General features: G+C 43.1%; 1 protein-coding gene across 1 annotated transcript; it reads left to right on the top strand.

Annotated features, from left to right (window-relative positions):
• Positions 1-305: 305 nt before the first annotated feature.
• CMTM7 (CKLF-like MARVEL transmembrane domain containing 7) lies at positions 306-12,200 on the top strand. Its single transcript, XM_008583706.1, has 5 exons — positions 306-374; positions 778-1,065; positions 6,564-6,662; positions 9,335-9,416; positions 11,626-12,200. The coding sequence occupies exons 1-5, from the start codon at positions 306-308 to the stop codon at positions 11,637-11,639; spliced, it is 552 nt and encodes a 183-aa protein (XP_008581928.1). The 3' UTR covers positions 11,640-12,200.
• Positions 12,201-12,461: the final 261 nt, after the last annotated feature.

Raw genomic sequence — 12,461 nt, 5'->3', positions numbered from 1 at the left:
ATTCCTACTGCCCCTGTGTCTCTGCCCAGAGACTCTGCCTTCCTTCCAGTACTGCAGAGGAGCCGTCTCATTTCTCTGTTAGGTCAAGCCCTCTGCTTGTGCACCAGATGCTGGCCTTCTCTAGGATGTCCCTTCAGCATCTATCCCCATCTTTCCTGACCTTTGGCTAGTCAAGGTCAAGCCCTTCATCAGCTCTCCTTGGATACCTCCCCAGTCACTTGCTGGAGTATTTACAGTGACTGATGCAGATGGAACATAATCAAACATTTGGTGTTACAAAATAAAATGGTTTGCTGTAAGACACAATGGTGAAGGAAAAACAACAACAACTTGGGGATGGTTTCGTCTACCTGTCAGAGTTCTGCAAGGCCTCAGTGAGATCTTGTATGTCAGATATCAGTAGATGGCAACTTATTATCTGCCGACTGACAGGTTGTAATATCAGAATTGCCATCTTTGTAGGTAAAAAAAGGTCAAATATTGGGAACTTCAAACAGTTCAAACTATATGTAAACCAACATCATGCTGAATGCTATTTGCTCTGTGGAAGTCCAGCAAAAAAATGGAATGGTTCTGCTTTGTTCTTTTCCTACAGTCCTGCCTCCTCTCTGAGGAGACATCCTGCTGGCACGATATAACAAACTTCAGAGAGGACAAAGTCGGTCTCTGACGTCATCAGCTTTCACAACTAGCATTTATTTTAAAAAGCTTGTACTGCATGGAATCACACTCTGCCAGCCTTTCAGCCAATTTGTGTGGAAATAACCTGAATTGTAGCAGTTCCTCGGTTTGAGCCTGCCAGGGGGCCGTTTGGTTGGTTTGCTGTTGCTCGTTCCCTGGTTGCCTGTCTTGGGCAGGCACCTCTCTGATGTCTCTGTGTTTACGTGTCAGGTCACTCTGCTGATTGCCTTCATCTGCGTGCGGAGCTCTGTGTGGATCGATTACAGTGCCTACAGCTACTTTGAAGTGGTCACCATTTGCGACTTGATAATGATCCTCGCCTTTTACCTGGTCCACCTCTTCCGCTTCTACCGCGTGCTCACCTGCATCAGCTGGCCCCTGTCGGTAAGAGAGTGGCCTGGCCCTGGTCTCAGCATGCAGAAGTCAGGGTACTAGCTGGCACGTTGAGACCCCCCAGAGGCCTTCCCACCTGCCCATTCTACCTCTTTATCCTTTGCTGCTTCAGCTCTGAACTTACCACTCTTTGGTGGACATCTCTGCCTGATGTCCTACTGGTTTCTAAAACTCACTTTACAGCTACAAGAAGGCTGTGACTCTCACCTCAGGGTTTGTCTTGTCATGTGAGAGGGAATGGGCAGTGTGTGTGTGAGCTGGGAGCAACGGATCAAGATGATGGATATTTATATTCTTGTGAGGGCTGAATGATGAGGTTTGTTGGCTAAAATGGACTGGCAGGGGCTGAGGAGACACATCAGAAGTTACCAAGCTTTTTCTTCCCGCTATATTATTTTTTTTAAAGCTTTATTAATATATAGTTCACATGCCATGCCATTCTCCCATTTAAAGTGTACGACTCAGTGGAGTTGGTGTATTTCCAGAGTTGTTCAACCATCACCACAGTCAATTTTAGAACATTTCTTATCATCTCAAAGAGAAATTCCATACCCTTTGGCTATCACCTCCCCACCTCTCATCCCCTTCAGCCCTTAGCAAGCACTAATCTTCTTTTTGTCTCTAAAATTTCCTATTCTGGATATTTCATGTAAGTGGGATCATATATGCAGTCTTTTGTAACATGCTTGTTTTAGTTAGCAGAATGTTTTTATGGTTCATCCATGTTGTAGCATGTATCAATACTTTATTTCTTTTTGTAACCAAATATTCCATTGTATGGATATACAACATTTTGTTTTTCATTCATCATCAGTGGACATTTCGGTTGTTTTTACATTTTGGCTATTATAAATAATGCTGTTATGAGCATTCACATGCAAGTTTTTTGTGTGGACATGTATTCATTTTTCTTGGGTACATACCTAAGAGTGAAATTGCTGGGTTGTGTGGTAACTTTATGTTTCATTGTTTGAGGAACTTCCAGACTATATGCCAAGTGCACCATTTTATATTCCCACCAGCAGTGTATAAGGGTTCCAATTTCTCCACATCCTAGCCAGTGCTTGCTATTTTCTGACTTTTCTGATTCTAGCTATTCCAGTGACTGTGAAATAGTACCTCATGTGGTTTCGATTTGCATTTTTTTGACTAATCACATCAGTCATCTTTTCATGTGCTTTTTGGCTATTTGTATATTTTCTATGAAGAAATGTCTATCCAAATCCTTTGCCCCCCCCCCTTTTTTTTTTAAAGATGACCAGTAAGGGGATCTTAACCCTTGGCTTGGTGTTGTCAGCACCACGCTCAACCATTGAGCAAACCGGCCATTCCTATATAGGGATCCAAACCTGTGGCCTTGGTATCCTTTGCCCATTTTTAAATTAGGTTGTCTTTTTATTGAGTTGTAAGCATTCTTTCTATATTCTAGATAAAAGTGCTTATCAGATGTATGATTTGCAAATATTTTCTACCATTCTATTTGTTGTTTTTCACTTTCTTGATGGTATCCTGTAAAGCACAAATTTTTAATCTTGACAAATCCAATTCATCTATTTTTTCATCTGTTTTTGGTATTATATCTAAGAAGCCATTGCCAAATCCAAGATCAGGAAGACTTACCTCTATATTTCCTTCTAAGAATTTTCTAGTTTTAGCTCTTACATTTAGGTCTTTGGTTCATTTTGAGTTAATTTTTGCATATGGTGTGAGGTAAGGGTTCATATTCATTCTTTTGCAAGTTGTCCTCGCACCATATGTTGAAAAGATTTTCTTTTCCTCATTTAATGGTCTTGGTACCCTGGTCAAAAATCAATTGACTGTAAATACATAGATTTATTTCTGGACTGTCAATTCTATTCCTTTGATCTATATGTATATCTTTATGCCAGTACCACACTGTCTTGATTAGTGTAGCTTTGTAGTAAGTTGTGAAATTAGGATATGTGAGTCCTCCCAATTTGTTTGTTTTCACGATTGTTTTGGATCATTGTAATTTCATATGAATTTTAAAATCAGCTTTTTAATTTCTACCAAAAAAAAAAATCAACTAGGATTCTGGTAAGAATTGCATTGAATCCATAGTTCAATTTGAGAATATTGCCATTCTAGTAGTACCAAGTCTGATGATCCATGAGCATGGAAGGTTTTTCCATTTATTTAGATCTTCTTTCATTTTTTTCAACAATATTTTGTAGTTTTTAGAGTATATGTTTTGCAGTTTTTTTTGTTAAACTAGTGTCTAAGTATTTTATTCTTTTTGATGCTATTTCAAGTGGAATTTTAAAATTTTCATTCTTTTTTTTTTTTTTTTTTCCTTTTTGTCTTTTTTTGTGTCCGGCAACGGATCGCAACCCTCGGTATTGCTCCCGCACCTCGCTCAGCCAGTGAGCGGGAACCGGTCTGTATGTGGGATCCGAACCCTCGGCGGGAGCACCACCGCACTCCCAAGCGGCACACTGTAGCAGTGCGCCACCGGGCCGGCCCTAAATTTTCATTCTTAATTTCATTTTCAGATTGTTCAATGCAAGTCTGTAGGAATACAATTAATTTTTGTATATTGATTTGTATTGATATACAAATAACTTCTTCCTTTCCAATTTGGATGCCTTTTGTTTCATTGTCTTGCCTTTTACAAGAAGTTAGTTGAATAAATTAGTTGAATGTTGAATAAAAATGGCAAGAGCATATGTCATTATCTTTTTCCTTATCTTAGGAAAAAAGCATTCCATCTTTCATTATTAAATATGTTAGATATGAATTTTTTGTAGATGCCCTTTATCAGATTTAGGAAGTTCCCTTTCAGTCCTACATTAAGTGTTTTTATCATGAGAGAGTGTCAAACTTTGTCAAATGCTTTTTCTATGTCTATTAATATGATCATGTGAGGTTTTCCCCATTATTCTATTAATATGGTATATTATTTTGATGTTTTTATATGTTGAACCAACCTTGCATTCCTGGGATGAACTTCATTTTGGTCATGATCTGTTATACATTTTATATATTAGTGGATTCAGTTTGCTAGTATTCTGTTGAGAAATATTATATTCAAAAGAGAAGTTTTTCTGTAGTTCTCTTATGATACCTGTCTGGTTTTGGTATAAGGGTAATACTGGCCTCATAGAATAATTTGAGAAGTGTTTCTTTCTCTTTTATTTTTTGAAAGAATTTGTGCAGAATTGGTATTCTTTAAATGTTTGGTAGAATTCAGCAGTGAAGCCATCTGGGCCTGGGCTTTTCTTGTGGGTAATTTTTTTATTATTAATTTAAACTCTACTTTTGTGGGTCTATTCAGATTGTGTTATTTCTGCTTGAGTCAATTTCAATAGTACAGGTTTCTAGGAATTTGTCTATTTCACCTAAGTTATTTAATTTATTGGCATGCAATTTTTCACTGCATGAACAAATTGGGGTATTGAAGTCTTCAGCTATTATATTTGAATTTTCTACTTCTTCATTCATGTCTTTTAGTTTTTGCTTCATGTATTTTGGCTCTCTTATGAGGTGCATACACAGTTATAACTGTTACAGCTTCCTGGCAAATTCACCTTTTCATTATTATAAAATGTCCCTTTTTACCTCCTCTAGTTAAGATTTGTTTCTGGGGCCGGCCCGGTGGCCGCTTGGGAGTGCGGCGGCGCTCCTGCCGAGGGTTCGGATCCCATGTGGAGACCGGTTCCTGCTCACTGGCTGAGCGTGGTGCGGGCGCAACACCGAGGGTTGCGATCCCGTTACCAGTCAGTAAAAAAAGACAAAAAGGAAAAAAAAAAAAAAGATTTGTTTCTGTTATAGTCTACTTTGTCTAAGACTAATATAGCCACTGTGGCTTTCTTTTGGATGTTGTTTGCATGAAATATTTTTATCTTTGCATATAAAGGATGTCTCTTGTAGACAGCATAGAGTTATATTTTTTTAAAATCCAGTCTGACAACCTCTGACTCTTGATAAGATTATTTAATCATTCACATATAACATCATTACCCCCTATGATATTTTGAGAGAAATTTCTGTTACTAAGTTCTAAGGCTCCTTTCAAAGTTATGGCACCTTTCTCCTTCTTATGAGAACAAGGTCCTCTGGGCTTCCCTGATGCTGATACTGAATAAGCAAAGGAAAGAATAAAGTCCAGAGAACAAGAACTAAGAATAGACTGAGTGGGCAATGAATATTGGAAAGCCAGGCTCAGCCACATATTTTTGCCTGAGTACCATTTAGGTACCTTCCAGCTGAGATTCTCAGTTGGTTGCTCTGTTCCATATCATCTCCTCTTCCTTTATAAGTGAGAATCTTGAGGTGGGGAACTTCCAATTATGAATCTGCTCTTTAGTCAAAGGCTCTGTGGTCTACCTTGTGATATTTCTTTCTAGTCTGTGTGGGAGAAATCAGGTTCTTTGATTTTGCGCAGCTTTGAGAGAAGCTGCAGCTTAAAAATGGAATGCTTTTTCAAAATGTATTAGCTGCTTGCCCTAATGGGCAGAACTTTATGAGGGAATAATTTCTAAATGGTCATTGAAGACAGCTGAAAATGGGTGCACTTTGGATTCAGACTGAGTACTATAAAAGGCTCCAAGCCCAGTTCTCCTCTGATCTGATTAATGGGGAGGAGGAAGGGTGAGGTGGAAGCATTCTCATGCTGTTAAATGAAAGGTTCAGTCCCATCCAAAGCCTGCAAAGATGTTATTTTAATCATGGGGAGTGAACAGGGTGGAAATGGACAGCCCATGGGCCAGGCAAGAAGCAGAGGTGGAGGCAGTCCTGCCAGTAGACTCATTGGCAGAACTTGGCTGGAGGCCACATTTCTGGAGAGAAGAGAAGAGGGAACCACAAAATGGAGACAAGGAGAACCTGGGAGGGAGGAAGCCAGCTGCCACCACACACCCACAGGCATGTCACAGAAGTGCTACTGACCTCATCCTAGGCTTGGACTTCAAGTCCAAGAGATCCCCAGGAATGACTCCTCTCAAGTCCACACTTGGGGCTGACAGAGTGGGCAGACACCTGGTCAGCTGCACAGAGCCAGCACATTCCCAGAACTTTCTCTGAAGCAGAAGAGAAGGGTGCACATCTTTTTAAAGGGCTTTGCTTCTCAGAGCTGGAGCTTCATTTCGACTTTCCAGCCTGGGAATTGCAAGAAGCTCATTTGCTTTTTAGAAACACTTTTGCTCGAGGTCAAGGTACTGTCTACAAATTGTTCTCAGGAGTGGAGCCATCCTTCGTGGATACCTCTGCTCTCATGAGAGGCTTCCTCTCTCTCTGTCCCCGTCTCTTCCTGCCTGCCCGGCATCATCCCTCTCTTGCTTGGCCTCTTCCTGGCTGCCTTCTGCACTGGTTGCTTGTGAGCTGCACTGCTCCTCCTGCTGCGGTGTTGCAAGGGAGAAGAGGAAGTGGTCCTCTCTCCCCTTCTTTTCATCCCTTCTGATGCCCGGCTGCGCTCTAAGCTCCAGGAGTGGACCTCCCTACCCACTTCTTTGCTTTGTTTTTGCCCCCAGGAACTTCTGCACTATTTAATCGGTACGCTGCTCCTCCTAATCGCCTCCATCGTGGCAGCCTCCAAGAGTTACAGCCAGAGCGGACTGGTAGCCGGAGCGGTGAGGACCTTCTTGAGGGCCTTTAGGAATGAATTCATACTTCAAATGCTCAGCTTCTTCCCGATGGGGGGCAGAGAAGGGGTTGGTTTCTGGGGCCTTTCTTTTACGGTATCAATACCTACCTTGATCCAACCAGCACCTGTCTCCAAAGAGCCTAAAACCTGGGCTCACAGCAGAGGGTCTCAGAAGGTGGACTGTCGGGGCTGTTGGCAAATTCAGATGGCCCCAGCAGCCCAGGCCTCTCTCTCTTAGTATTTTAACTGGGGGGGCAAGTAGGTTTTAATTCATGTGCCCACTGATCATGTGCTCGTGGCTGCCTCAACACTCTGTGGAGAAAGATTTGGGGGGCCTCTCTTGGGCCCAGAGGGAAGGGTACTGTGATCATTTAGTGATACCTGCCGCGAGTCCAAGCTTTGCCATTGTTTATTTTTAACAGTATTAAAGGACAGGAAATAATACTTCTATACTTTTCAGAGGTGAAAATCGATCCGTCTGATAGCCGTGAATAGAAGTAGATGGAAATGTACAGAAATACAATGCTGTGGGAGATCTATACATGTATACATATGTATATACATACATATGTGTATATATTATTTTTTAAAGATTGATAGATTCCTGTCATCTGGTTTCTGATTTAGCTGACTATTTCAGTTCAGTAGCCTGTGGGCTAGGACTGATTTGCTTCACTGATGAGCAGGAAAGATTTTGAAATGAGTTTTAAGAGAAGCTCTGTGTGCGACATTCACTGTCTCATAATTATACACGTTACCAAAATTCTCCAGATTTTGGCCTGGGAGTCGGTTGGCTCCTAGAATTTCACCAAGGGAATGGAGTCTGTCCTCCAAAGGCCAGCATGGGAGCAAAACGTCACTGCAGAAGGTGGCCAGGTCTCCAAATACTGATGCCCTGTGTGCATCTCCCACAGCCCACCCCCTACCCCTCATGCAGTCTCGGAAGAGAGGGTCGTTGCCACCTGCCCCACCCCAGCGCAGGCTGCGGGCAGAGGCACAGAGGAAATTGGTGCCCGCTGTGTTGCAGGGCCCATGTGGGGAGGTTTCTGCTGGGTTTTAGGATTCAGGATTCATATAACCTTGCTAGCTCTGGAGTCCCAGTAGCTAACATTTATCATACACTGTCTTTGTGCTTAGGACCAAACCTTGGCCTTGGGGAAACAAAAAGGAATTTAAAAAATATGGTCGCTGTTTTATGAGAAAGTGGTAATCTAGCTTAGAAGGCGAGGACAAGGCACATGAAACAATTAACAAACAAGTCATTGTTGTCTAGAATAGCATTACGTAGCGATATAATAAACTGTTCAATTATGCAGTGCAGACAGTTGGAGACCGAGATGGTATATAATGTGCTGATTGTGTAGAACAGTGAGAGGCCAGGACAGGCTCTAATAGGCTAATTATGTAGTGCAGACAATTGGTACAAAAGGAGCCAAGCAAAGGGAACTCAGGGAAGAAGTGGGTGTGGGCTGGTGGGGCAGCTGTTTGTGTAAACCAGCAATTGGGTGTGAAAAGAAAATCTGACCTTGTTGAAAACCCTCCCCTTCTGCCATGCTGCTTGTAAGCCATACCTCTTGGACGTCAGCTGGTGATTTCAGCCATGCACTAGTGGTGGTACAGTGAACCTGAGGCCTTTGTGTGGGTCTGAGAACAGCTGGGCAGCAGTATAGCAGGGCATGGACCCTGGCACCTGACTCCCTGGGCTCAGAGCCCACAGCTGGCTCTTGCTCACTGTGTGGTGACCTCTTGTTCCTCCGTTACTTCAACTGTAAAATGGGGGGTGTGTAATTTAGCAGCCAGCTCACAGAGGTGTGAGGATTAGAGGAATCAACAGACCTAAAGGGCTTAGAACCCTGGCAGGTATGTAGTAAGTGCTCAATAAGTTCTAGCCACTGTAGCTGCCAGTGCTGTTTCAAGTAAGGAAAATGGCTCCAGGCTTCAAATTTCCAAGGACAGCCGGGCTGGGGCCTGCTTCTTCCGCAGCTGTTTGCTTGTCCTCGCTCAAGGCCCTTATCCCCTCCAGGCACCCTGGCCCTCTGCTGCAGGTAAGGTAAGGGGCTGGGCTAGGTCTGCTTTCTTCACGCTTGATGGACCCCGAGAAAGGAAAAGGATGCTGGCTCATCTTATTTTACTGTAATGTTATTTAAATATGTGCAAACATAAAACTAGCTATAAAGGCCCCACCTTCTGGCTCTTAACACGGCTGTAAAGCCAGAACACAACAGAAAGCCATTGCAGATGAAATGCAAACAGTGCCACCATGCCAGTAAAACCCATTTGAACGTTAAAAATTTTTAAACCCAAATTAAAACTTACAATTCCACCTTTTTCTTCTTTATTAGTCCAGGGTAATGAAAGTCCAGTGGCGTGGCCCTAAACCTGGGTGTTGAAATTGCCTGAGTGGGAATTGTGGAGTCCTACAGGCCTGGCTGCTGGCCTGACCCAGGCCCAACCTCAGCAGCCTGGGGCCAGGGCCTGAGCCGCTCTGAGCTTCATCTCTGCATCTAAGTAGGGACGAGGTGTTTGGGTCACAGGAGTTCCCATGCTCCTTTCATGCCATAGATGGTATAGGGAACAAGCAGAGATGGGAAACAGACAGGATGGCCCAAGTGGTTGGCCCCAGGGCTGTGAATTTCCTCTCATCTCTCTCCACTGCAGATCTTTGGTTTCATGGCCACCTTCCTCTGCATGGCAAGCATATGGCTGTCCTACAAGATCTCGTGTGTAACCCAGTCGACAGGTGAGTCTCAGTTATCTGTACACAGAGCATCTCTGGAAGTCCCCTCTGTGAGGAGCAGGGGGACAGCTTGTTCTTGATGTCAACAATAGGGGATGACCCCATGCTGAGGAGGCCATGTCCCAGGGGGACTCAGAAGTGGTGTGAGGGCACAGGGGCCAGCAGAAGGGAAGAGGGAGTCTAAGGACCTCTGCTTGCCACATGCCCAGGGATGCCCTAACATTTCAACCTCTGACGGCATAGCCTTTTCTTCAGAAAGTCTAATGACAAATATAAAGTATAGAGTTTTTAGAAAATACAGATAAGAAAAAAAATTCTTAATAAAACCATCTGTTGCCACACTACACAGAAATAGCACCTGGGTGTCTATCCTTCCAGTATTTCCTCTTCGGAAATATTTACACATGTTGCTTTTATTAAAAGGATCAGACTTTATGTGCCATTTTGTAACCTGCTTTTTTTCCCCCTACTTAGCTATCTATCAAACATTTTCCTGACATCATTAGGAATTCCTCTGCATCCTTCTTGATGGCTCCTTGATGTTGCATTAACTCTGTTGCATGACTGCACCATAGTTTATTTAACTTGTGTCCTATTCAAGGGCAATACTGGTTTTTGGGGGGTTTTCTTGCAGCTGGCCAGTACAGGAATCCAAACCCCTGAACTTGGTGTTATATGACACCGGCTGCACTAACAGGCCAACCCTTGTTTCTCAAAAAAAAAATTATTTGTTACTAAACAGTACTGTAAAAAACATCCTTGCAAATAAATTCCTATATAAATCCCTGACATTTTTTATTTTTAGAATAAATTCTTAGAAGTAGAATTGCTCCAGGTTTGAAACAACCTTCCTTTCTGTGTTCCTTTTCTTTTAAAAAGCACATACTTCTGGAAATATCAAAGCATGTACATTATGTAGTTGGAGTTGCTGCAGAAAGATGGTCATGGCAGAGTTTTAACCTCCTTCCAGCCATCACTGACAAGAAGTTAGCAGGAGGTTCAGTGAAAGCAGCCAGGCGTATAAGCCCACATAGTGTGGGTGTTCATAAGGGATGTCCAGAATAGGCAAATCCACAGAGACGGAAAGTAGATCAGTGGTTGTCTGGGGTTTGGGGGAGGAAGGATTCTGGGGTGACTGCTAATAACAGGGTTTCCTTTTTTTTTTTTTGGCAGCTGGCCAATATAGGGATCCAAACCCTTGACCTTAGTGTTATAACACTGTTCTAACCAACTGAGCTAACTAGCCAGTCCAGGGGTTTCTTTTTGAGGTAGAGAAAATGTTCTAAAATTGTGATGGTTGTACAATTCTGTGAATATGATGAGGGTACTTCAAAAAGTTCATAGAGGGCTGGCTGGTTAGCTCAGTTGGTCAAAGCGTGATGCAGTGCTGGTAACACCAAGGCCCAGGATTCGATCCCTATACCCACCTGCCCCCACCCCTCCCAAAAAAAGAAAGCTCATGGAAAGATTCATATTATCCTTAAATTCTATTTTTCCACAAACTTTGAAGCACCTCATATACTGAAAACCATTGAACTGTACACTTTGCTGGGTGAATTCTATGGTCTGTGAATTATATTCCAGTAAAGCTGTGTAAGAAAAAAAAATGATTAAAAAAAAATGGAGGATGTGAAAATAAAGAAGTTAATAGGTAATGTCTAAAGGTGAAAAATCTACAAATATTGGTACAAATATATTACTTAAAATTATGAAGGTATTGTCAAAAGAAACAACTAACCGAGTGAGAGTGGGGCTGGCGGGTCAGCTCAGTTGGTCACAGCGTGGTGCTGACAACACCGAGGTTCAGGATTCAACCCTGTCCTGGCCAGCCACCAAAAAAATTAAAAAATAAAGGAGTGAAAGAGGTTACCCCTGAGGAACAACAGTGAGATAGGGACGAGCAGGGATAGGAGTCCCCTCTGCACTATTTATTCATTTTTTAAATTTAGAAATATATTTTATCTTTTTTTTGGCCGGTGCGGGGATCCGAACCTGTGACCTTGGTGTCATATAAGGCTGCGCTCTAACCAACTGAGCTAACTGGCCAGCCCTAGAAAATATTTTAAAAGCGTGGAATAATTCCACTGAAAGTCAGTGCTTGGTGCAGGAAAGAAGTGCACTGAGCACAACTTGGGGCCAGGCCTTTGGCGTGTGGCCTCCAGGTGGGCTCCGTCCCTGGCAGCTGCCCTGACTTTGCCATTTCCTTCCCAAGATGCGGCTGTGTGAAGAGGCCACAGCATCCAGAGGCTCTGCCCGAAGCAGAGCCCAGCAGATGGAGGACCAGTGACCCCAGGCAAGGCTTCTGGACCTGTGTTCCTGTGCCAAAGTCCTACTCGGGCGGGTGGGCACTAGGAAGGGACCTCCATCTGCCTCCTGTTCTTCGAAGAAGCTGGTTCCCTGAGCTCCTGAGCTGGCCGGAGTGGGGGCTTCTTTCTCCAGTCTTCCTTGGAGAACATTGCTCCTCTCCTGGGAAAGGAAAGCAGTCTCAAGGGAAATCTGGTCTCTTCCTTCCTGCCTTCTGAACCATCTCAGGTACTGATGACCCCATTTAACACAACAGGGGTCTCTGACTACTTCTGCCCCATATTCCTCCACGGGAGTGAAGCTGCCTTAAATTCTCTTATTAAACAAAGCCACCTCCTTATTTATCTAGCTTGGCATTCTGGTCTTAAAGATGCCCTCTCCTTACAATGAGGCGTGCCTGTAGAAACACCTTCCCCTGCCTCTGTCACCATTGTGTGTGTGTGTTTGTGTGTTTTTAATAAAATATTGACTTGGCCAATTGCAGAAGGATTTATTATTGAACTAGAAGTCTGTAAAACTAGGCCTGAAACAGTCTCCATTCAAGCTCGTGTCTGGCACATTGTCCTGTGCTCTGTGTATACACTTTGACTAGGAGTCAAAAGCTGCTTCTGTTTTTCTCTCCATCTTGAGCAGTAGTAATAGGGTTGAGTTTTAGGTTTTAGGTAACATGTTCAGTTTGTAATTTGTATTTATGTCCTTCTCCTGCAATATCAACTTGCTCATTTTGGAAGGGGCTTTGCAGGA

This window comes from Galeopterus variegatus, unplaced genomic scaffold (assembly GCF_000696425.1).
Source record: "Galeopterus variegatus unplaced genomic scaffold, G_variegatus-3.0.2 Scaffold99, whole genome shotgun sequence".
Taxonomy (NCBI): Eukaryota; Metazoa; Chordata; class Mammalia; order Dermoptera; family Cynocephalidae; genus Galeopterus; species Galeopterus variegatus.
This window is presented reverse-complemented; position numbering and strand designations above follow the sequence as displayed.

Coding starts and splice junctions, on each gene's coding strand:
- CMTM7 (XM_008583706.1), top strand. CDS start 306: ATGGTGAAGGAAAAACAACAACAACTTGGGGATGGTTTCGTCTACCTG. Junction 1,066..6,563: donor GCATCAGCTGGCCCCTGTCG/GTAAGAGAGTGG, acceptor TTTTGCCCCCAG/GAACTTCTGCACTATTTAAT. Junction 6,663..9,334: donor GCGGACTGGTAGCCGGAGCG/GTGAGGACCTTC, acceptor TCTCCACTGCAG/ATCTTTGGTTTCATGGCCAC.